The 25,077-nt window shown below is 34.8% G+C and overlaps 1 protein-coding gene across 3 annotated transcripts in view; it reads right to left on the bottom strand.

Annotated features, from left to right (window-relative positions):
• The window catches only part of LOC149785777 (uncharacterized), a 145,511-nt gene extending 121,558 nt beyond the window's left edge, over positions 1–23,953 (bottom strand). Inside the window, exons 1-3 of one of the 3 annotated variants that reach the window (XM_089979686.1) lie at positions 23,613–23,953; positions 23,441–23,517; positions 14,289–14,346 (exon numbers count right to left, since the gene is read on the bottom strand). In XM_089979686.1, coding sequence (XP_089835812.1) covers positions 14,289–14,346; positions 23,441–23,517; positions 23,613–23,698 — 221 coding nt within the window. In that variant the 5' untranslated portion in view covers positions 23,699–23,953. The remainder of the gene's footprint in view (positions 1–14,288; positions 14,347–23,440; positions 23,518–23,612) is intronic. The other 2 variants (XM_089979687.1, XM_089979688.1) reach the window with 2 other exon arrangements.
• Between the last annotated feature and the right edge of the window lie 1,124 nt (positions 23,954–25,077).

The raw sequence follows: 25,077 nt of genomic DNA, 5'->3' as shown, positions 1-25,077 counted from the left end.
TTGGATTTTAGCATAGCTTTAACACATTAACCCCTGGTGATGAGTTTACGTGGCAGGAGGTAGTAGCCTACTGCCGAACTCTGTAGCATCAAGGTCATGAATGATACACTAAAGTGGGTGGTATTATGGAAAGGTAGACAGATCAAGCTCTACAATGATACCAAATAATCTGGAATTTTTAGTTGCACTACAAAATACAGAGGGAAAAACCTCATTTTTTGGACCCAATTTTGTTCTACCCAAAATGTGCTTGTGGTCCGAATCCGATTTTGTGTCCGGATTAGACTTTTTGGTCTCAGATCTAAGCCAGACCAGTATGAACTGCAAACAGACAGATGAACCTTGCAAAAAGTAGGATAAGATGGGTATTTGGAATAAAGACAGGTCTCAATACGAAAATAATGGGTCCGTTAAGCAAAAAAAAAGGAAAGAAAAAAGAACTTTTACCCTTCTACCCATGTGTGAGTCAAACAGCCAATGAAAAACGATGTTTCTAACACAACCGATCAGTATGTTATTGGAAGATCACCTGGAAGTTGGTGTTTTAGGATGCATTAAGAAATAGCTTTCAAAATGCGTTTCCTACTCAATTTTCAGATGAAAACGACAAAAACCTCCATGGGTTAATGTGTTAATAATTTTTCAGTCATACTAGAACTGGGGCATCATGCCTCCTCAGACATGCAGCATGATGTCCCACCCAGTCACATTATCCTGATACCAGGCCGACCAGTCTTAACACTAACCTCTGAATGCCGAGTGCCTAGCAAGGCAGCTGTTGGTACCATTTCTACAAGTATTTGGAATCACTTGGCTGGGGTTCAAACCCGCAACCTCCCGCATCCAAGCCCGAAGCTCTAACCACTAGGCCACTAAAGCAGTCTAGGTCCGAATAAGACCAAATTTTTTTTAGCATTAGCGCATATATTTTTCACGTGTACAGATCAATGTGTGTTTGTGTATGTGAGACAAATGAAGAGATGTTACATTTATATCCGTTAATAAAGACTGTAAATTAGTCATCTTAACTTTTCAACAATTATGCAGAACACCTAAATCACTGTTTGGTAGTGTTAAATGGAAGCTGTAAAATCCTGCAATCTGAAGTATGAATAAAAACTTGGTTAGAATCTTATTTTCATTTTAAATGATGCAAAGAAATACCTCTAACCAAGCCATTTCTGCACATGTATATTTTATTACAAAATAAGATGTTTAGTGCTACTACCCCTGGAAAATGAAAACCAGTAAGTAGCCAAGTTCTGAAGCCTCAACTGACATAAAAAACTGAACAGTGTACATGTACTAAGCCTCTTCTCAGTCGTCACCTTTGTACATTTTTATCTTACAACGTATCACTTTAAAGTTACTAATCACCCAAAAAAACAAAGCACATAAAGTACCCAGGAGGCAGTTCGCAAGTTTATATACTTATAGATATATAGATAGGAATGTCGCCATTGAATTTATCAAAGATCATTACATGATCTGAGAGTTATTACTTCCTGTGAATAATTTTCAAACCATGCTGGGAGCCATCTTGCTTGGGGAGAATACTCAGTCATACTAAGATGAATTATCTGCAGCAACTTGAGTTTTGATAGCAAGTAAACAAAAACACATGAAGTGGGGGTCAGTAAAAGCCATAAAAAATTATGTGTGGTTCTGGTAATATAACCAGCCGCATTTTAATGGCCCAGAAACATTTTATCATGGATGGACACAAAAAAAAAAACCTGTACTAAATATAATTTTTTTCTGCTCCAAAACAGTAACTTTATACAGGAAATTATGGCATGAAATAACATGAGCAGGGATTTACAATCAACTTATCCAACTCCCTGGACAATCTCAAATATGGCTTGGGCATGCTCAAGTTTCCAAGTCACCTGCCCATGGGCAAGTCAAAAAACCTGAGTTGGAGAGTGTTAGTATTCAGTTTTTAATGCCACAATATGCATTTCCATCTTGTAGTCAATGTCATCGTCATTCACATATTATCTCCAAGGTGTGATAATGTGAACATTTAGTAAATGAAGCTAGTTTTGACAAATAAGGAACAAATATTGATATTCTAACTAATTAGTTACATTTTAATCCTAATATTTATATGTATCCAGAATTAGCCACCATTCAGGTCCCTAACCCATCCCCATGCGGTTTATTAGCTGACCAAGTCAAAGGATTGTTTTTTATGCATGTCATCATCAAGTCAGTAAAGCATTAATTGCTAATATGAGATTTCATTGAAATATGTAACTGGAGATAAAGGCACTTGTCACTAGGATTTCATTCAAAGCAGGATCGATGAACCAAAAATGTAACACCCACACACGGTCTTTATGACCTTTTGTTTATGTGGTAATTAAGAGGGGACCGATATATAAATATTGCTTGGCAACAAATACAAATAAGTGTTCTCAATCTCAAACATTGGCTGTATAATTTGAATGGACATATTGCACCACAGAAGAACATGATGGAGTTTGAAATCATTGACAATTTTGTGAGTATGTCAGTGACTAACTTATTTTTACCTTGTTTTCCAACTGGATGCATAATTAAATCTGCATGAGCATTTCAACTTTAATTGGAAAGATAAAGAATAATGTTATTTATGAAAAGATGATTAAAATTAAATGCAACTCTGTTATTGGTTGTTTTTTGTTCTCTCAACTCTCTTTTTAACCCTTTAAAAATCTACCTATTTCGAAATCGTTTTCTATATGACCATTTTTGCGGCAAACTCAATTTTTCCCAACGGCAATTTCAATTTTCCTGTCAGCTTGCCTGGGACCCATTGACTTTCAGAAAATTTGTAAATCTCTGATGAGCTGATAAAAACAAAAACATAATAAAATTTGTCTTTCCATCATCTGCATAAACACACTTATATTTTTTTAAATGTCTAATTAGATTTTTTGCCACTGATTTAAACTCGTATTTTGGATGGATTAGTTTTTACAAGGTGCCACTATCGATCAGAAGACAAATTTCTCTTGGTGGAATGATTTATAATTCTTACATAATCCTGGCACTGAGAAGATATGCTAATTTCTTCTTACCAAAATTGTCAACGTTTCTGATTAACTTCAAATTTTCACCACATACATTAATAATAATTTATTTTCATAGGGTACAACTAATGACATCGCCAATCAAATCATCCCAACTTAAAGAGACAAACAGTTTAACTGTACTAATTACAGTTGTTTGTGAAGAGCAAATAATAGTACACTGATATTATATAACTAAGTCAGTGCCAACACAACCAAAATGTAATTTTTTTTCCCTATTATAACATTTCTGTATGCAAGGTTCAGGATCCTTTAGTCGATTCTAAGAAAGTGTTTTTACTTTTTATTTTAGTGGAATGCTTGTAATTAAATGAAATGCTTGCAAATCATATTGATTCATGCTCTGATTGCCTCTAATTATGCAACATATATCTGAAAATCAAATGTCATGTAATTTACATAATATAAACTGACAATTTCTGGAAAAATATTTTAAACGCTGTATGAAAATATGTATCAATTATAATGAATGAAACTGAGAAAATTAATGGTAAAGTATTTTTCATATCCTTCACTTGTAGATATTTTTCATATGTCAATACTATAAGGTCACTATGAAATATATTGGGTACAACAAAAGAAAAAGAAATTATCAACTACATGTATATATATATATATATATATATATATATATATATATATATATATAAATTTGGAAATATTTCTCCACAATTTATTTCTTTATCTGGTATTAAAACTCCAGGCAATTTACATAAATAATCCAACTTGGCAGGACCAAGTTCACATGATACCAATATCTGGCCAAAATACATGATTCCATAAATCTCGCATACTTCCAGTCTCACAGACTTCCACAGTGACCATAAATCTCATAGACTTCCACAGTGACCATAAATCTCATAGACTTCCACAGCAACCATAAATCTCATAGACTTCCACAGCGACCATAAAGCTCATAGACTTCCACAGTGACCATAAATCTCATAGACTTCCACAGTGACCATAAATCTCAGACTTCCACAGTGACCATAAATCTCACAGACTTCCACAATGACCATAAATCTCATATACTTCCAGTCTCACAGACTTCCACAGTGACCATAAACCTCATAGACTTCCACAGTGACCATAAATCTCATAGACTTCCACAGTGACTATATATCGTACTACATGTATGTTGGTAACTGGATGAATAACCCAGTATAGTATTATATGTTTTTACTTAAATAAAGCTTAGTCAATTTCTGATTCCCAACCTTTGCAACATCAAATTAGCAGATCACTGGTTGGTAAATGCAGACACAAATTAAGTGTAGCTCTACTACACAAGCTTTTCGTGTTACTACTCCACCATCATAAAAGTTAGTATATGAAGTGCCAGCAACCTATGTATGTATTCATCTATACGTTGAGAATAACACAGACCCCAATCTGCTGTTACATAACGCACCAGCAGATCTGAGTCTGTGCAGTTTGTTAGGAGTAGTCATTAGAACAAACAGCATAGACCCCGATCTACAGGCACAGTATTGTATGGCAGATTTTGATCTTTATTGTTTGCAGTTTGACTTAACTTGTGATAAGTATATATGTTATATCGAAACCTGAATATCATGCACATATTTTTTCCTGCTTAGATAGATTGGTTTTGGCAACCTTCTTTTACAGTAATCGTTGTGCATGTTTCAGATCAAGCTGGGCAAAGTACTCTGTACATACCAGGATAACAATCTGTAATAATACTATTATTCTCAAACAATGTATGTGGAAATGAGAAAATCTAAAAAAATTGCTTTTAATAGCCCCAAAAGTTTTCCTGGTAGTTTCAACATAATCTCAGCCAAACAATGCCAACAATAAAAAAAAATTTTAAAAATCAATAAATACAAAAATTTGCATCAAACGATGGAAAAACATGTAAATGTGATATTGAGACTGTGACAATGGTTGCTGGTCCTGATATCTTACACAACTACTTACTCTTGGGATGATGTGGAAACTGATCAAGAACCATTCTTTGTTTTCTGGGTTTTATTCGTTATTTTTTCAGACTTAAGATAATACTACATGTAGCTTACACAATAATACACCTAGCAATTGAGCTATGTGCAGTGTGTGTGTGTTTGTGTTGTAGCCATACCAATGTTTCAGTCACATCGCTATGATTGTCTGCAGTGTGGCAGTTTATAGTAATGTTTAGCACTGGGGCATCATGCCACAGACATGTAGCATGATGTCCCAGCTAGTCACATTATCCTGCCACTAGGGCGACCACTCCAAATGAGTTACGACAGTTACACACTTGTTATCCAAAACTGAGAAACTTGGATTGTTAGGTCCAATTAAAAAACTTTTCATTCAAAACGAGGAGACATGGATTTTTTGGTCCAATTAACAAACTGATTTTCCAGGCAAATGACGAGGACACATGGATTTTTTGGTCCAATTAACAAACTGATTTTCCAGGCAAATTACAAGGAGACATGGATTTTTTGGTCCAATTAACAAACTGATTTTCCAGGCAAATGACAAGGAGACATGGATTTTTTGGTCCAATTAACAAACTGATTTTCCAGGCAAATGACGAGGACACATGGAGTTTTTGGTCCAATTAACAAACTGATTTTCCAGGCAAATGACGAGGACACGTGGATGTTTTGGTCCAATTAACAAACTGATTTTCCAGGCAAATAACAAGGAGACATGGATTTTTTGGTCCAATTAACAAACTGATTTTCCAGGCAAATAACAAGGAGACATGGATTTTTTGGTCCAATTAACAAACTGATTTTCCAGGCAAATGACAAGGAGACATGGATTTTTTGGTCTAATTAACACACTGATATTCCAGGCAAATGACAAGGAGACATGGATTTTTTGGTCCAATTAACAAACTGATTTTCCAGGCAAATGACATAAGAAATTGTGTATCCTTGATCCTTGGGACACTCCTTTAGTATGAATGAGTTATAGCTCCTGACAATATTTTGCTTTATATGTCACTTGCACTGCTAATTCTTTTGTTTTAGAAAGTAAAATATGATGGACTTTGCAAGACAAATTCACAAGCCAGTACATTGACGGACTTTGCAAAACAAATGTACAAGCCATTGCAGAGATGCATGATGAAAGCTACAGGATTCTTTTCTGTACTTATGCTATTATCATAAATTTTAACCTCATACTGGTAACTGTATCCTCCACCATAAGTTTCTCTATGACAAGTTATTATTTGTCAATTTATAGCAATCCCTCTATGACATGTTATTATTGTCAACTTACAACAACCCCTCTTTGACATGTCATCATTTGTCAATTTACAGAAATCTATTACATGTTATTGTCAATTACAAGAATCCATATATGAATTGCTATTATTTGTCAATTTACAGCAATCCCTCTATGACATGTCATCATTTGGCAATTTACAGAAATCTATTACATGTTATTGTCAATTACAAGAATCCATCATGAATTGCTATTATTTGTCAATTTATAACAACCCCTCTATGAGATCTTAATATTTGTCAATTTACAGAAATCCTTCAAAATCATTATTATTTGTCAATTTACAGGTATCACTGAATATCATTATTATTTGTCAATTTAGAGGAATCCCTCTATATAATTATTTGTCAATTTACAGGAATCCCTCGAAATCATTATTATTTGTCAATTTACAGGAATACCTCCATATCATTATTAGTTATCAATTCACAGGAATACTGCTATATCATTATTATTTATCAATTTACAGGAATCCCACTATATCATTATTATTTGTCAATTTACAGGAATCCCACTGTATCATTATTATTTGTCAATTTACAGGAATCCCTCAAAATCATTATTATTTGTCAATTTACAGGAATCCCTCGAAATCATTATTTGTCAATTTACAGGAATACCTTCATATCATTATTAGGGGCCCCCGAGTGGCCAAGTGGTCTAAAGCGCTCTCCATTACGGATCACTGCCATCTCACCTCTGTCTGCGTGGGTTCGAGTCTCGGATTCAGCCAATGCGGGTATGTGAGAAAGCATGCCAGTAGCTTCTCGTGGGTCGGTGGTTCTTTCCGGGGTTTACCCGGGTTCTTCCTCTACCATTAATACTGGCTGCCATGTATAGCCTATCGTGTGCTGAAAAATGGCGTTAAACCCTACAACAACAACAACAACAACAACATATCATTATTTGTTGTCAATTCACAGGAATCCCTCGATGATGCTCTTATTTGTCAAATTTACAGGAATCCCTCTATGACATGTTATTATTTGTCAATTTATAGTAATCCCTCTATGACATGTTATTATTTGTCAATTTACAGCAATATCTGAAAAACTAGGTGGACAATGCTGAAACGTTCACAGTAACACTTGAAAGGTTAGTAAAAGAGCTGTTTCCTTTTTGCATATGCAGTCTCTCTCTCTCTCTCTCTCTCTCTCTCTCTCTCTCTGGCATTTATGATACAAGCAAAAGTGCATTTAGCTAAGGTACATTGAGTGCTTCTTTAACCAATTTCTGAAAGAAGGAATGTTTTTAGGTGTCTCCCCACCCATATATGACATGTGCTTGTACATGTCCTGGCATAGGTAAATAATACAGTCTGTAAAGCAACCACATACCTATGTTAAACTGAAAACAAGAAGCTAGTATTTCTTTTCATACTAGATAACATTTGGGTCAAATCAAGACAAGGTTTATTATATCTAACAAGAGCTTTAGTTGTGATTTTCGTGTCGTCACATAAATACCTTCCAAGATAACTTTTGATTTGAGTCTACAGAAAATTGTGTGATTGTCCATAATGAGATTTTGGAGAGTTCAGGATATAAAGAAAGCAATTACAGGTACCTGTACAGTAGCAAGTCCTGTATAGAGTGTTTCTATTCCCCAAAGAGGGCAGCAACTTCTAAAGGCATGAGCTGCCTTTGCCATCACATTTAAATGATGCATGGCATTCATTTCTATGTAGCATGGCACTGGCATGAGAAAAACTAAAATATGTCCATATAAAACAATTGCCCCAACAATTATTTATAACTTGAAAGTCATGTTCCAAGAAAAAGTCCACAACTCTTGTGTAAGAAAATCTAGACCTGTGTCCTTTTAATACATGTACAAAGGTCTGGTTTCAAAGCAGGATGTCCTAAGAAGTTTACAGAACAGAAATGATATTCATCATCATAATTCATGGCATGACAGGATAGTATGCTGGATTTAAGTAACACTGTGGATATGAGTGAAGGAGAGTGAAGGGTGCATACAAATAGCCACCGGAAGAGTAGCTGATCCCCTTGTATCAACTCCAGTTAACCTTGGCAACCTGAAACTTCAACTTTTTGATCCACCCTCCCAACCTGACAGGGTGCTGACTCTATCAAAGTGCATTCCTAGCACAAGTTTGATGGAAAATGGCTATATGGAAAATTGTAATTTTAGTTCCCCAAATGAACAGATTGTTCATTATATCTTTAAACCTGCTCTCAAACAGAAGTACATTTGATATAGCTGACAATATTCTGACTGGTACGGAGGACTGGTGCCTAGAGGTCAGGTATCTAAATTAATATTACAGTTTGACTGAAAATTTGATGTATGTTCAGTAAGAAATTTAAAATTCCAACAAAATGTAATGTCTCAACTTACCAACAAATATTATGTACAATAACTGGAATAAATTAACAAAATATTTGTTTTCTGTATCACTCTTTCAATCCCACTCAACAGGGAGTCAAGAAATCAAGTAAGCAAAATTAAGTATAAGTTTCACATATGTAAGCACATGCATATGCGCAGCTTATGACATACCATATCCTTGGTAAAAGGAACATTTCAGTTTGATAGTGTTCCCATATCCTTGGTAAACAGAACATTTTGAGTGTGATAGTGTTCCCATATCCTTGGTAAATAGAACATTTCAGTGTAATAGTTCACATATCCTTGGTAAATGGAATATTTCAGTGTAACAGTTCCCATATCCTTGGTAAACAGAACATTTCAGTATAATAGTGTTTTCATATCCTTTGTAAATGGAACATTTCAGTGTAATAGTATTCCCACATCCTTTGTAAATGAAACATTTCAGTGTAATAGTATTCCCACATCCTTGGTAAATGTAATATTACAGTGTAACAGGTCCCATATCCTTGGTAAACAGAACATTTCAGTATAATAGTGTTTTCATATCCTTTGTAAATGGAACATTTCAGTGTAATAGTATTCCCACATCCTTGGTAAATGAAACATTTCAATGTAATAGTATTCCCACATCCTTGGTAAATGGAATATTACAGTGCAATATGGCTTATGTTTGGCAAGCAGGTAAACATGCTTGAATACCTCTGCTTGTGACACATCTACCTACCAATTTTCACAAGTCTAGGTAAAATGGACTCCAAATTACTAAAGGTGTAATGAATTCCAAGTTGAAAAAAACAAAGAACATGCAAACAAATCACCAGGGGATGAAAAAAGAAAGGATTCTGGGAACTAAAGTTATAATGCAGACACAATGTTCACAATTGAACTTCGAAGCATATGCTCTTTGAATCAACAGAGAACTGTCTCGAAACACATGCCCACCTAAGTTTGGGGAGTGTTAAATGTAGAAAGCATGAATTGTCACACATCATCACAAGCCACAGGCAAAAATATACTATGCCCCTTTTTCCACAGTTGACATGAATATAAAAGTAACTACATCATCAACACGATGAAACAAGATCATATACATCAACAAAAGTGCCAATTTTATCAATCAATGAGCGTCTGTGTTTGGAAGAGAAACTTGACTATCAAATTGCATAAAAGGTCCTGTTGGGACTATCCCCAATACAATTTTAGGGCTCACAATGACTGGATAAGCAGGTTCATATATATTCATTAGAAACAACCAAATTTTCTATCGCAGGAAGCCACGGATGAAGAAGCATAGAAGATTTTCACTTAATCATTATCATGCAGTACCACGACAACAAAATTAGGCCTCTAGTGACCTTGATCTTCAACTTTTTGACCCAAACCTATGGTTTTTCCTTCTACCCAAGATCAATCTATCAAAATGGTCTGAGCAAATAAAAAATAAAACAAACTCACCCAGTGGACTGTTGGTGGGGTAACATGGGGTTAGCTGTTTTATGAACTATCATCAATAAACAAAATATGTATGTACACAGTTCAATGGCACATCAGCACAATTCTAGCTACTCAGTGATAATTAAAAACTTAGTTCTGAAAACATAATGGGAGAAACTGCAAAAACATGATAGGAAAATCAACTTTCCAAAAAAAACGTAAATATATAGACCTCCAAGATGAAAAGCAATTCTCTAAAACGGGCCACATAAATAAGGAGACTGAAAACTGTTAAAATCTTCAGGAAGATAAACCCTTTCAAATAAAAGTAAACATGTTCTCTTGCAAGTCAAAATTTAAATAAAATAAGCCAAAGTCCTTAAAACTATATAACATAAATCATAAAGATCTAATGAGTGGAGTCCTTAAAATAAAGGAAACATATTTGTTTTATAAGCTGCATTCTCTTAGAGAGTCAAGATTCTTTTTTTTTTGATAATATCATCAAACAGCTCTGTGAGCGTATTGACATAAAATAGTTTGTTTCATAATTTGGAAGTCAACTGACTCAAAAAATAATGTGCTCACTTTCAGTGGACACAAGCATGGTGCACATTTCAGTCAAGGCACCTGGGCAGCCGAGTGGTCTAAAGTACTTGCCTTTACTGATCACTGCCAATTCACCTGTTTGTGTTGGTTCAAGTCTCAGGCTCAGCCAATGTGGATATGTGAGAAAGTTTGCTAGCAGCTTACTATGGGTCAGTAGTTCTTACAGAGGTTCCCCCCTCCACAATTTCTTCCTCTATCAGTTATACTGGCCACCATGTATAGCCTATTGTGTCCTGATAAATGGCATTAAATACACAACAATATCCCAGCCAAGGTCCATATGTGATTGACAGCACCACCACATCACTGCAATTTTAGATACGAGTGATGATACTACAATAGTGGGTTACAGATAGACATTTCAAAGTTTGCCAGTCTTGCTTTCTTTCCAAATATTTTTCAATGTATAGGAAAAATATTGATTGTTATAATACTTCAAGTCCTTGTATGGAATCTTCCATTTCATAAGTCCCAATGTGGGATCTTCCATTCTAAAACTGATGACTGTAGGAGAGCTTCATCAGGTTTATCTATTCTGCCATTACCCTTAATTTAAATGTGACTGGGTAGACATCACCATTAATACTGATGTGACTGAGTAGCCATTACCCTTAATACTAATGTGACTGGGTAGTCATTAGCCCTTAATACTGATGTGACCAGGTAGTCATTACCCTTAATACTGATGTGAGTGGGTAGTCATTAATAATAATAATAATAATAATGAGGACTTTGTAAAGCGCCTAATCTTTAGAAGCTCTAAGCGCTTTACAACATTAGACAACACCAATAAGATAAAAAACATACAATGAAATGATTACAAAAACAAACACCATGAAATTAGAAAACATACAAAATCATGCTGAAAATATTTAAGGTAGGAAACACTATTAGGTCTTTAAGTTTGGTCTTGCAGTCGAAATAAGTGAGTTTTGAGAGCACTCTTGAATGGGATCACTGTGTCTTTGTGTCTAAGTTCAGTGGGCAATTCATTCAACGTTGCTGGGCCCTGGTATGCAAAATAACGCTGTCCATATGACTTTGTTTTCATAGTGGGAATAATGAGTATACGATTGGCAGAAGAGGAGCGTAAGTATCTTGCTGGTGTGTACACATGGGTGAGATTGGATAGGTATGTTGGACTAGAGTCCGACAGTGAAACGTAGCACAGAGAACAAATTTTGTGTTTTATTCTGGATCAAATGGATAGCCAGTGTATGGTACAGAGCAGCGGGGAGGTGTGCTCTGATCGTGGTACTCTATGTATGATCCGAGCAGCTGTATTTTGAACTTTCTGAAGTTTCTGAAGCAGATATTGAGATGAACCAGACAGAATTGAGTTACCAGTCTTGAAAGTACTAACGAACACACAAGTGTTTTAGTGGCATCAACTGAAAAATATTTGCGAATGGAGCTGATACGTCTCAGCTCAAGATATGTAGCCTTGCATATGTTCATGACATGTTGGTGCAATGTGAGTACTGTCCAGAGTAACACCTAGGTTTCGTACTGATTGTGTGAATTTAATGTTGATGTTGGTGATATTTATTGTTTGAGGTAAAGGATGTGAATGAGAAAGTCTTTGTGTTGAGATCAGAATGGCCTCAGTTTTATCATCATTCATCTGCAGATTGTGACATGTCATCCATGATTTCACATCAGAAATGCACCTCTCTACACCTTGGATGGTAGCATCAACTTCAGTTGGGTGACTAAATTTGTATATTTGGGTTTCATCAGCGTACAATTGGTGAGACACTGGATGATGATCTATGCCTTAATACTTATGTGACCGGATAGTCATTACCCTTAATACTGATGTGAATGGTCAATCATTATGTCATTACCATTAATACTGATGTGACTGGGTAGCCATTATCCTTAATACTGATGTGACTTATTGGCCATTACCCTTAATACTGATGTGACTCAGTAGCCATTACCCGAATACAGATGCGACTGGGTAGTCATTAGCCCTTAATACTGACGTGACTGGGTAGTCATTAGCCCTTAATACTGATGTGACTGGGTAGTCATTACCCTTAAAACTTTTGTGAATGGACAGTCATTATGTCATTATTTCTTAGTACTCATGTGACTCAGTAGCCAATACCCTTAATATTGATGCAACTGGATAGCCATTACCCTTAATACTGATTTGACTGGGTGGCCATTATCCTTAATGATATAACTGGGTAATCTTTACCCTTAGTACTGATGTGACTGGATAGTCATTACCCTTAATACTGATGTGATTGGATAACCATTTCCCTTAATACTGATGTGACTGAGTAGCCATTACCCTTAATACTAATGTGACTGGGTAGTCATTACCCTTAATACTGATATGACCAGGTAGTCATTACCCTTAATACTGATGTGACTGGGTAGCCATTACCCTTAATACCGATGTTACTGGGTAGTCATTACCCATATTACTGATGTGACTGGGTAACCATTATCCTTAATACTGATGTGACTATGTAGTCATTACCCTTAATACAGACGTGACTGGGTAGTCAATAGTACAGTATGCGATTCTGGCCTAAACTCATTTAATTTGCTAGCGAGTACCACCTGTACATTCCTAATAAGCCTGTATTCATCAGTTATATATTTAAAGAAAACGCACATCAGTGATTTGGTGTTTCATTTTGCTTCCATCAAACTGGACAGGCATCTTATGCCATCTCCAGTGAAAACAATGAATTTAAAGAACCAGTTAATTTTGGTCTGCTGACCAATCTTCCATGAGGCCTTCTGCAATTACATGTATATGATATATATTTTTACAGGGAGTGATGTCTTTAGGCAAAAAAACTTGAGTGGCATCTTCAGACAAAAACTAGAGTAGTGCCTTCAGATAAAAACGAGTGGCATCTTCAGACAAAAACTAGAGTAGTGCCTTCAGACAAAAACTAGATAACTGATCTACTACTAATACTGCAAGGCATTAAAGATTAGTACATACAGCAGTCATACAAGTATTAGTAGTGAACCTGGACAAGAACCTGTATAGTCAGTACATGAAACTATATTGCTGTAAATAAGCGTAGTAATTAATTACATAAAATTATTAAAACAACAATCATTTCTGAAGATGTTGACTATGATGCTTCTTAAAACGTTGTAACAAGTAAACGGACTATATCTCGGGTGGAGTGTAATCTTACAGTTTAGCTCCATAAAAAGCAAAACTCTGAATCAAGTTTTGGTAAACAAAATTGTTATGTATCATAGATCTTAGAAAATATTGGCCACATTCAGAACTTACAGCCATGCTCTAAAAATGTTGAGTGTTAAAATGTCTTCAAATGTTCACACTGATAGAAACTAACTTAAATGCATCAACAACCCCCATTTGATCTTAAGTTTTATTTTCAGTACACACGTAGCATTACTTCTCATTTACTGCTTCTATTTACATCAAAAGAATTAGTAACCACATCACCATGCCCTTTCTAAATCCTAGCTGGAGTGCCAAAACAAACACACTCAAATTTATATATATATATATACAAAAACAAACATAAAGCCTCATGCACGATTACAAAGGTAACTTACTCTATGAAGTAAATTGCTCCCTCTGGAGTAACTGCCTGTTCCCATCCTTGTGGTAATCCTGGAAATAAAAAATACTGCTTTAGACCAAACCTGATCTGTTATGTTATTTTGGTACTATGTATGTTTTTAAATGGCATAGAAACAGACAATAAGTATCACTTTATATTGAGAATGTTATGCATCAGTAAATAACAGTACAGAGCATCAAATCAGGGACTTTTATACTGTCTGCTTGTCTCTTTGGCATTTTATTCTGTGTCAAGACACAAATTATATCAATTTTGTAAGGTTTTTAACTACTTTTATGCAAATGTGCCAAAAATCCATCAAAGAACATTGTCCCAAGTGGTCAAACTGACAAACTAGCATACTGGTGCAATACTACATTATATTACATTAGTGTAGGCAATACATGATGGCTTTTTCTTATAATAGTTTTGGTTGGCCAAGACAATGTTAATCACTAAGCAGTGAAGAATTAAATTCTTATTTTTTGTACTCACTGTAAGGACCTGTATATTACTGGCATGCATATGTATGAGCCCATATGATAAGACTCGAAACTGCATTTACAAATTTTTATAAGTTTTATGTACATATAAGTTGTGTGGGATAAAATTCATAAGATCTGTGTTGAGGGAATTTTGGCAGTATTAATCATGTAAGACTTGTTTCAGATGGATAGACACCCCTTGTTATAACACAGTATGCTGTGGTTCCATAACTGCTGCCAGAATCATGTATGAAACCATGTTAGTTATAGCTGGAACTGCATTATGAACTGAACCACAATAATAGCTAGAATCATGTACCAAACCACGGTATAGCTAGAATCATGTACCAAACCACAGTATAGCTAGAATCATTTACCAAACCACAGTATAGCTAGAATCATGTACCAAACCAGTATAGCTAGAATCATGTACCAAACCAGTTACATGTAGCTAGAATCATGTACCAAACCACATTATAGCTAGAATCATATACCAAACCACAGTATAGCTAGAATCATATACCAAACCACAGTACAGCAAGAATCCTGTACCAAACCACAGTATAGCTAGAATCATATACCAAACCACAGTATAGCAAGAATCCTGTACCAAACCACAGTATAGCTAGAATCATGTACCAAACCACAGTATAGCTAGAATCATATACCAAACCACAGTATAGCTAGAATCATGTACCAAATCAAAGTATAGCTAGAATCATGTACCAAACCACAGTATAGCTAGAATCATATACCAAACCAAGGTCAAATTGGTCTGGATGACAAATCAAATGATGATGAGCCAAATCAGACTTGACAAGTCAAATAAATCTTGATGACGGACCAAATCAATCTTGATGATGAATCAAATCGGTTTTGAAGACGAGTCACACTGGCCTTGATGACAAGTCCTTCAGAGAGTACAGTGCAGACAACTCAAGGCATTAAAAAAATCATCACACTCTGAAAACAATGTTATTTTTAAAATTTAAGGTAACACTACTTAAGAATTTTTTCATTACATAGTTTGTGTATCTTTTTTTAATTTTAATATATGATGTCATGTTATTCAAAAGAACTGTGACATACTGTACATGTCATAATGTGCAAGTGTTTTTGATTATAAATACACAGCATAAACAGTACAGCATTTGTTTGTAACCTCTCTCTCCTAGTTTTATCTGTATTACCACTTTCAATAATTATTTTGAAATAGTATGGAAATTAAAGGGAAACTATTTAATGTAATAACCAGTGCACAATGCAATTAATTAAATATTATTTACTGAGAATGAACACTTAAGTTACTGTGCGACTTCAAACAGTAAGTTGCCATATATGGATATTCTAACAGGTACAAGTACATGTAATTAATCAACAGGGATTTACATTGTAGATGGGCCATTTTTCTAATCTAAGCTATGTCATGGACAGGGGTGGGAAGATATCCAAGAAATTTAAAACTGCACATCTTTTTCTATGTTATTCGCATTTTGTCTTTATGTATCCCCATCCAGGCCACTGATAAATACCACAAGAAATGTCACCTCTGTATAGTTTGTAACAGTAAAAGTATGAATCAACATCTGCCACAGTCATGTTTACAGCGACTGGGTTTCTCGCATCTATTTGTTTAGTGTCAACTTGTGGACCGAATAAAAATTAAAGCTGTCAAAATTTTAGGAAATGTCAACCAGGTACCCATCAATCCTAATGATCGGTTACCCAGGTACCAGTTCACGAGGTACCAGTTCAAACAGAAATTATTTTAAATATGAACCTGAACTGCTTTGTTGTAGGTTTATATATTCCAACAATAAGACAGGTATAAGTGTAATCATTAGTTACATAAGTGGCAAAAAAGTGCAATCAGACCATAAAAAGACTAATCTATACATTACATGCCATAATCACAGAAAACCATATAAAAAAATGTACATTTATTTTTGCTACTTAACTCAATCTGCTGTTGGTTAAAAATCTTGTCACAAAACGAAAAACTCATATGGATCAGAATGAGAATACAGTCACAAAACAAATTATAAATTATTTATATATACTATTCACTTTAACTAGTCTACATGTCTATCTTTCACTGAATGGTTGTAAAGTCAAGTCCACAAATTCTGAATGTTGTATTACACTCTTGAATTCCTCTTTCAAAATTTGCAAAGCGCTACTGATTTGTCCTTCTCCATATTCAACTTATCCCTCTCTTCTAATATTTTTCTAGTAACATCCACAAGTCTTGCTTAACATTTAGTGTCATGCTTTTTTGAATATAGACTGGTCTGCCACCTAAGTTTATATCAAACTATAATGTTTCTGACACACATTGTTTCAAATTCAAAAAACCCATCTGTTTCTTGGTAACATGTCATGTATAATTATTATTAATACAAAATAAGGAAACTATCTGATGAACATTGTTGCACATATTGGAAATATAATACTGGCAGACCGAGGTCCACAATGGATAAATGCATGGCATCCAACAAATACATGCCACAAACTGTACTAGTTATTCTGCATCTTGCTCACTCATAATGTCGACAGATGTAATCTTTGACCTGAACTTGGAAATATGGGGTGGGGGTCCACATGATCTAAATGGGTACCCTATGGCTCATTTTATTAATGGGGTAATTATGAACAGGCGGATAACCGAGTACATATTGAAAGTCCTAAATAAAATTAGTGAGGGGTACCATAAAACCCACTATTACTGGAATAAAATCTGTTATGGACTTCTACTTGGTTAAGTGGATTTCCACTGACATGTGGGGGGGGGGTCCACCAAACTGTGTGGATATCCACTACTGACACTCTTAGTGGACTCTTAATCCCTTGCACATGTCCATGTCTGCTGAATTGAGTTTGCCGTGTCAATGACCACTGGACAGAGTAGGCAATCCATAATCCATGCATGTACTCTAGATCTACTGTCACATCATACAGTGGACAATCTAAGTCAGTGTATTATGCAATGGTAAATCAGGATCTTTATTGTTTTGCTGTTGGACTTGACTTAAAAGTAAGTATATATATAGTAAACAGGTAAAAATAACATGCTGTTCTATTAAGCTTTGATTCAAAATTTAATGAAATTAACTTGTGGCAATTATAAAACAAACTTTTTAAAAATTTAAATGTATCTATATTAGAATTTAAACAGCACCATAAATCAGGTCTTTATAGAAACAGACACTGCATACTCAATTTAATTATTGAAACTAAATCCAACACTCAACTTAAGTGTAGCTTGTAAATATTTCCCATGATGTTCTTTAAGAATATTACTGTCTTAAGTGTCAAGTGACACACAGCCCATGGATATTGGTCAGACTTGAGAGTGGTCAATATTATCTGGACAGCAGTTGTCATCCTTTTTGACATATTCACAATGTCCCTGCCACACTTCTTGACACTCCAACTATCAGATGGCCCGAGATAGGAAAGAAGAATATGGGTCAATTGGTATGGTAGCTGCTAATTCCAAAATACAGAATTGTTCTGATTCCGTAAATACTTGCTTATATGTTGAGTCAAACTGCAAACAACAAAGATCCTGATCTGCTGGAGCATAATGTCCTGCAGATCTGGCTTAATGTTGTTTGTTCTACTGATTACTCCTAACAAACTGCACAGACCCAGATCTGCCAGCATGTGTGATGACAGATCTGGGTCTGTGCAATTTGCAGTTGGACTTGACTTATAAGAGAGTATATGTATATGGAGTAAGCTAAGAATTAATATCCAGGTGTTGATTTTTTTTTTGTATCTTGAAGTCAACATCAATAAGTTCTATACTATTCAAAAACAAGTGAACACAATTTCTGTACCCATCCAGCCCACACAACTAAAATTCTTTGTTGGGCCAGTAAACTTTCATGTAACTAGCCCAATTTTTTTTTTTTACAGACAAAGCAAATAAATTCCTATCATGCTGATATAAATTTACAATACAAGATAACTTGGCAGTTGAATAGGATTCATAATTATGTACATTGTAGGACAAGTATAAATGATGCAGGACAAGTAAATGATTTCATATTTTGAATAAAGAATATCACCAACAAGAAACTGCGAGCTCATTTTTTTTTCCTTCTACCTAGCAATTTACTGGCACATCAGAATTGTAAGTAGCAACAAAAAATCTAACTTCATTTTGAAGCTGTCAGTCTTGCAAAGAAATCTGAACTGACAGACTCCAGAAAATTAAATGTAATAACTAATAAAACAAACAATATATAAAATGCCTTAAATTACAAGTATTGCTCAAATGTGAAAAATCAGTCCTAGTGACATAATTTCAAGATAACCAAGTTACTCTTTATAAAATACATGCAAAATTCAATTTTCATAAGATGAGATAAAATAGTATGCATGTTACTGAAGGTGTAAAGACTCATTAGCTAAATATATGTATTAGAAATTAACAGCACAAGCACAATAACTATGGCATTAAACACACAACAACATCCCAGCCAACGTCCATACTTTTGATATAGAATTCCTTTTCCTAGGATGCATCCACATATCAGTTTTCACGTGTGTAAATGAAATAGGGCCCAAAATATTTAGACTTCATGAATGAATAGCTAATAATACCAAAATACACTTTAAAAAAATTCTTTGGTGTCCAAGATATTGAGGGTCTAAATTATGAATGACTGACAATACAAGTATGGTACAGTAAATGTATTAAGAAACTTCAGGATATAACCACCAGAGAAAATCTTGGACTTTTTAAGGGAATACAGTTTATATTACAAATTTTTGACTAAGTTGTAACATTTTACATGTTTTACGTTTATTATTTATTGTATGTACCTTTCACAGAATTTTAACATCTTTACTTTTTAAATTATAACATTTAGTACTTAATGTTCAGGAGTTCTTAGAAGGCTTTATCTTCCTATGTTTGTTTTTTTTTGAAGATTTTTTTTATTTCTTTACATTTTTAGAACTTAATATTTAACCTGAACCATATAGCCAGTATTGATCTCATGTGCTGTTAAAGCCAACAACAACTACTACATGCATTTAAATTATGTCACAGTAATCCAGTTTTGGCATGGTGGTGTTACTCTCACTTAAATTATGTCACAGTAATCCAGTTTTGGCATGGTGGTGTTACTCTCATTTAAATTATGTCACAGTAATCCAGTTTTGGCATGGTGGTGTTACTCTCACTTAAATTATGTCACAGTAATCCAGTTTGGCATGGCAGAGTTACTCTCACTGAGATGCATCCACATAAAATTGTTAATATTTAGTCTTTGGTATGACTCAGCCAGAGTTCAAACCCATGACCTCCTACATCCAAGGTGGATGTTTATTTTTTAAATATTTATATATATATTATAATGATTAGTATATATTATGTGCTAAGCACTTCAAAGTACTGGACAAAAAAAGGTTCAATTAAATGCATCAATCAATTTCAGGAATTTTTTTGGTAATTTCTTTTTGTAAATTTATTTTACCGCTGGGGAAAAAAGTGCTTGGGTCAGCAATGAAAGCAGGGACTGTCAGACAAGCGGAAACATGTACACTTTTTTGGCCTGACCTCATCACAATTCATGACAGAATCCAAATGAGTGATATAAATATCTTCATAAAGTCTAGTAATGGGATTGCAACGAGGGTAAACAATAGAAATATTTTTTTTAAATAGCACAGTGTCACTAATAAAAATTTAATTGTGTAAGGGGTATATATAAAAAAGTAACATATATAAAATTATTAAAATCCCTAAAATTTTAAATGCATTATTAGCTACATGGTGCAGAGGAAATAGAGGTAAATTCCTTCCCATGGACGTGTTGAGGCAGCCAAACTCAGACGGCATGGGTGGGTATTGAACCCAAAACCATTAGATTACAAGTTTGATACTCTGCCAACTAAGCTACCACTGCTTCATTAAATAAAAGTTACTATTAAAGACTTTTCCTTTCATTGACAGACAATATGTGGTACTTGGCATGAACAGTATTTACTTCTACCACCTTATCAAATGGCTGACAAGTCCCTAAGCTGTAAAATAACTATGCAACCAAATTCCAATTTATATTAGCTTTTTCACACTATGTACATGTAGCATGGATGGCAGGATTACAATTAAAAAAATGTGGTCCAGAGATTAACTGCCTAAATTTATTAACACAAATAAAAATTTCTAAAACATTCCTATCTGACAATATGACAAAAGGTTTCTGAAAATATACCATATATATTTGCTTATAAGTCGAGTCTAACTGCAAACAACAAAGATATGTCATAATATAATGAGCTTGCAGCTCAGCATCGATCTTCTCTGTTCTACTGAATATTCCTAACAAACTGCACAGATCCAGATATTCTAGTGCATTATGTGCCAGCAATCTGGGTCTGTGCAGTTTGCAGTTGGACGCAACTTGTACACAAATACATATGGTACTCTGCAGTTTTAACTACACAGCTTAATTAGGCAGAGTTTTAATTACACAGCTTAATTAATCATTTTTACTCAGCTTAATTAATCAATTTTACTCAGCTTAATTAATCATTTCCCATGCTACTTTATGGTAGTACATTCCTGATCAATCAAGAAAACCTTAATAGGTCAAAAAGCATACATAAATAATTTCAGAAATGAAACTACTTTGCACACATTTCTCAATATCCAGTTTGAAAAATAAATAATCAAAGGGGGGTCCTGTAACAAAAATGTAATCCATAAATGTATGTAAGCACTTCCAGTGCATACTTAACCTTTCAATATTTGTTATGGCCTCAGAATTTTCTCAGTACATCCTCTGTAGTTTGTGCTCTGGACTTTCCGTTTATGATGACATTGTTGGCAAGAAAAATAATTTAGGCTGGTTAGGTGTGTGTAAAATGATGTCCTACCCAGTCACATTATCCTGACACCAGGCCAACCAGTCCTAACACTAAACTCTTAATGATGAGTGCCAAGCGAAGCAGCTGTTAGTAACATTTTTATAAGTCTTTGGTATGACTCAGCCAGGGATCGAACCCACGACATCCAGCATCCAAGGAGGATGCTCTAACCACTAGGCCACCGGAGTGGTCGGAGTTACAGGTGGTCTTAGAGTTTAAGTACACATTAGTCTCAAAATGTGAGACAGTGAAAATAAGTACACAAGTCTCAAATTGTTAGACATGTTGAAAATAAAGGCTGTATTCACTTTCTGACCAACCTTGTTCTTTTCAACCTGAATGAAATGGAGACACTAGAGATATTTCTTTAAACCAGAAATGGGATGACCCTCCAATAGAAACACTGAAGAGTTTGTGATTACTTATAGTACTGAGATGTTTAATTATTTTGTCTAAACTATTGTATGGTTTCCAGAGTATCCATACCATATATACTCACTTATAAGTTGAATCAAACTGTAAACAACAAAGATTTTGATCTGCCAAAGCAGATTATGCCTGCAGATCAGGGTCTATGTTGTTTGTTCTACTAAGTACTCCTAACAGACAGTACAGACCCAAATCTGATGGTGCATTCTGTGCTGGCAGATTTGGGTCTGTGCAGTTTTGCAGTTGGACTTGTATCATAAATGAATATATGCATTTTAGTGGGAACTAATATGACTGGGTGGATGTCTGCAGTGGGGAAGTTTATAGTGATGTCTAGCACTGGGGCAATATGCCGCAGACATGTAGCATGATGTCCCACTCAGTCACATTATTCTGACATCAGGCCGACCAGTCCTAACACTAACCTTTTAATGCTGAGGGCCTAGCAAGGCAGCTGTTAGTACCATTTTTATGTCTTTGGTATGACTCAGCTGGGGTTCAAACCCACGACCTTCCACATCCAAAGTAGCCAAGATCTAGGCTCTTCTTCAGCCACATCAATACACTTTCTACAGTACAATTTACTACAATCTGAACACTGTCATAGTATCCTTTTCAAATTACAATTTCCATGTACTACAAGGAAATTCAGGCATCTATACCGAAGGTATCGAAAGAGTAAAGAACATAACTAGTGGAACACAATTTGTAGCAAACGAAGACAAAGATCCATCTATTCTTTTTTAAAGACACAATAAACAAGATGGTTTTACTCCATGTAACATTTCCTTTTTATTCAATTATGTTCTCATTTTTAAATGCAGTTAAATCTAATATACCTAAAGACACTGTAATAGAAATTATGCATCTTTTTTGCACAACCACGTTTGGCTTTGTTTGCTATACAACTGTAATGCCCACTGGTCAGCTGATGGACTCCATCCCCTTTTCTCGTTGCGCCCCCCCCCCCTCTATACCCCACTACCGATGGTCAAACAAGTTGTTCTCTAATTTGTTATGACTGGCCACATGCACAATACATTATCCTATCATTGCTTTATAATTTGCCTAAACATAATAATATCTTTGCTTACAATTTGCATAAAAACGTGTGTATATATTATTTATATGTAACCTGATAAACAATACGAGCCCTATAAGTTTGTACGGCACTAGCCTGTATAGAATTTGACAGAAAGATATATTTATTTTTTAAATCGTGACGACAAATAGCCTCTTGGTTTACACTACACTAACGGGCTCTCCCCCAATATATTTCTGTATTTTGTCTTTTTTTTTTAAAGCTAATTATTTTGTTTTATTTTTTTAATTTATAGCAACTTACCTGGCGCTGAATGATAACCTGTTTGTACTGGGAGACCAGTCAAGGGATGTAGCCAGCTTGTTGTCTGTTCCCGGTCACTGTCAACAAAAGCAAAAATTGTATCGGTCTGTAGGTCAAACTTAAATTACAGTTGTATGACATAAAAAATAAAAGATTTAAAACATATACTTACTTTAAAAAGAATACCCTTCCGTCTCTTGTAACTCCGTAGCTGCAATTCGGGGGTAGCCGATCCCCTAATAGTTTGGTGGCTGCCATGTTTGAAAACTTGGAAAATACCTCCTGCTGTTACGTTGTCCTCCCGTGGGAATTCCTTACATTGTTTTGACCAGATATGTATCACGAAACAAAATGTTATAAGGTATGAATCTAGCTCTTCCTCTGTCGCTTAATTATTTTTACAACAACTAAATCAGCCGTGGTATTCGAGATGTAAAGCCTCGAGCAAGTTATGCGTAGGGTGTTACGGTAAATGCTATCACGCTTGACTGGTTTAAATTGTCACACTTGTGTAAACAGGTATGGTCCGTTTCATAAAAAGCACCGTCGAGTCGGCTCCTCCCGAAATTGTGTGCTGTAAGTATTCTTAAAAACCAAATAAGCTTAAAATAAATCGTCAACTAGCTGGACTTAAATTGTTCTATTGACGAAACTCATTAAATTGAACTTTGCATGTCAGTGTATTGCAAATATAAGGAATAGAACATTTAAAAATTGAATTAGGTTTCATGAAATAATATTAAATAGGAGTAAAGTTAAACTACTTAGTATTGTTACTCATTACCTACAATAACAATATTCTTAATAAACATCTGTACTCTTTTAGTTAAAACATCGAGAAAATTCAAAAACCCTGCAACCATAATATAATTCTTTTATGCCCAACTACAAACATGGAAAGAACATGTGTTACCTTTGTCCACTTGTTGATCTCACATTGTTTAAGTTTTGAATTTTGATCAATTTCTCAAGCACCACATATACGCAAAACTTGGTATGTATGTAAAAGTGACTGCAATCTCACACTACTAAAATAAGGTATCTCTGACCTACATACTTAAGTTCATTCATTCATTCATTCATTCATTCATTCATTCATTCATTTTCTGCAATAGTGCAGGTTTGAGGCATCTATCTTTTTCATTCTTCTCTTGAGAAAGCTCTATACTTCATCACTAAATATTACTGTCCATCTTTGGGATCATCCTGATGCATAATTATTGGTTTCCTTCTTGGTCACTTTCCATCCATCCTCTCTTCTACTTCTCTTAATAGGTTTTCACCTCTCAATATATGTAACCTTCTTCTTTCTTCATTCCTAAGAGACCAAGTTTTGATATTTGACTTGACACCTATGGTTTAGACAATTTTCTTTCTCAAAATTTGTTAGTTTTCCACATGAGTAGTTCTTTTATCTTGTTAAATACATCCTTTGACATTCCAATTCTTGTTTTCGCCATTCCTTCACACCTTCTATCTTCTGTAATAAGATATCCTAGATACCTTAACATTCTCACTTGTCTGACTTGTTCACCATCAATTGTGATATTGCGATGCTTGTTTTCCTCTCTATATACTCTCATGACTTTAGTCTTTTTCACATTATCATTATCTTTATTTCATACCGCTTACAGTTC

This window comes from Sinohyriopsis cumingii, chromosome 13, assembly GCF_028554795.1.
Source record: "Sinohyriopsis cumingii isolate HCF-2022 chromosome 13, ASM2855479v2, whole genome shotgun sequence".
In the NCBI taxonomy this organism is placed as follows: Eukaryota; Metazoa; Mollusca; class Bivalvia; order Unionida; family Unionidae; genus Sinohyriopsis; species Sinohyriopsis cumingii.
Note: the sequence above shows the minus strand (reverse complement) of the source record. Positions and strands in the feature narration are given on the sequence as shown.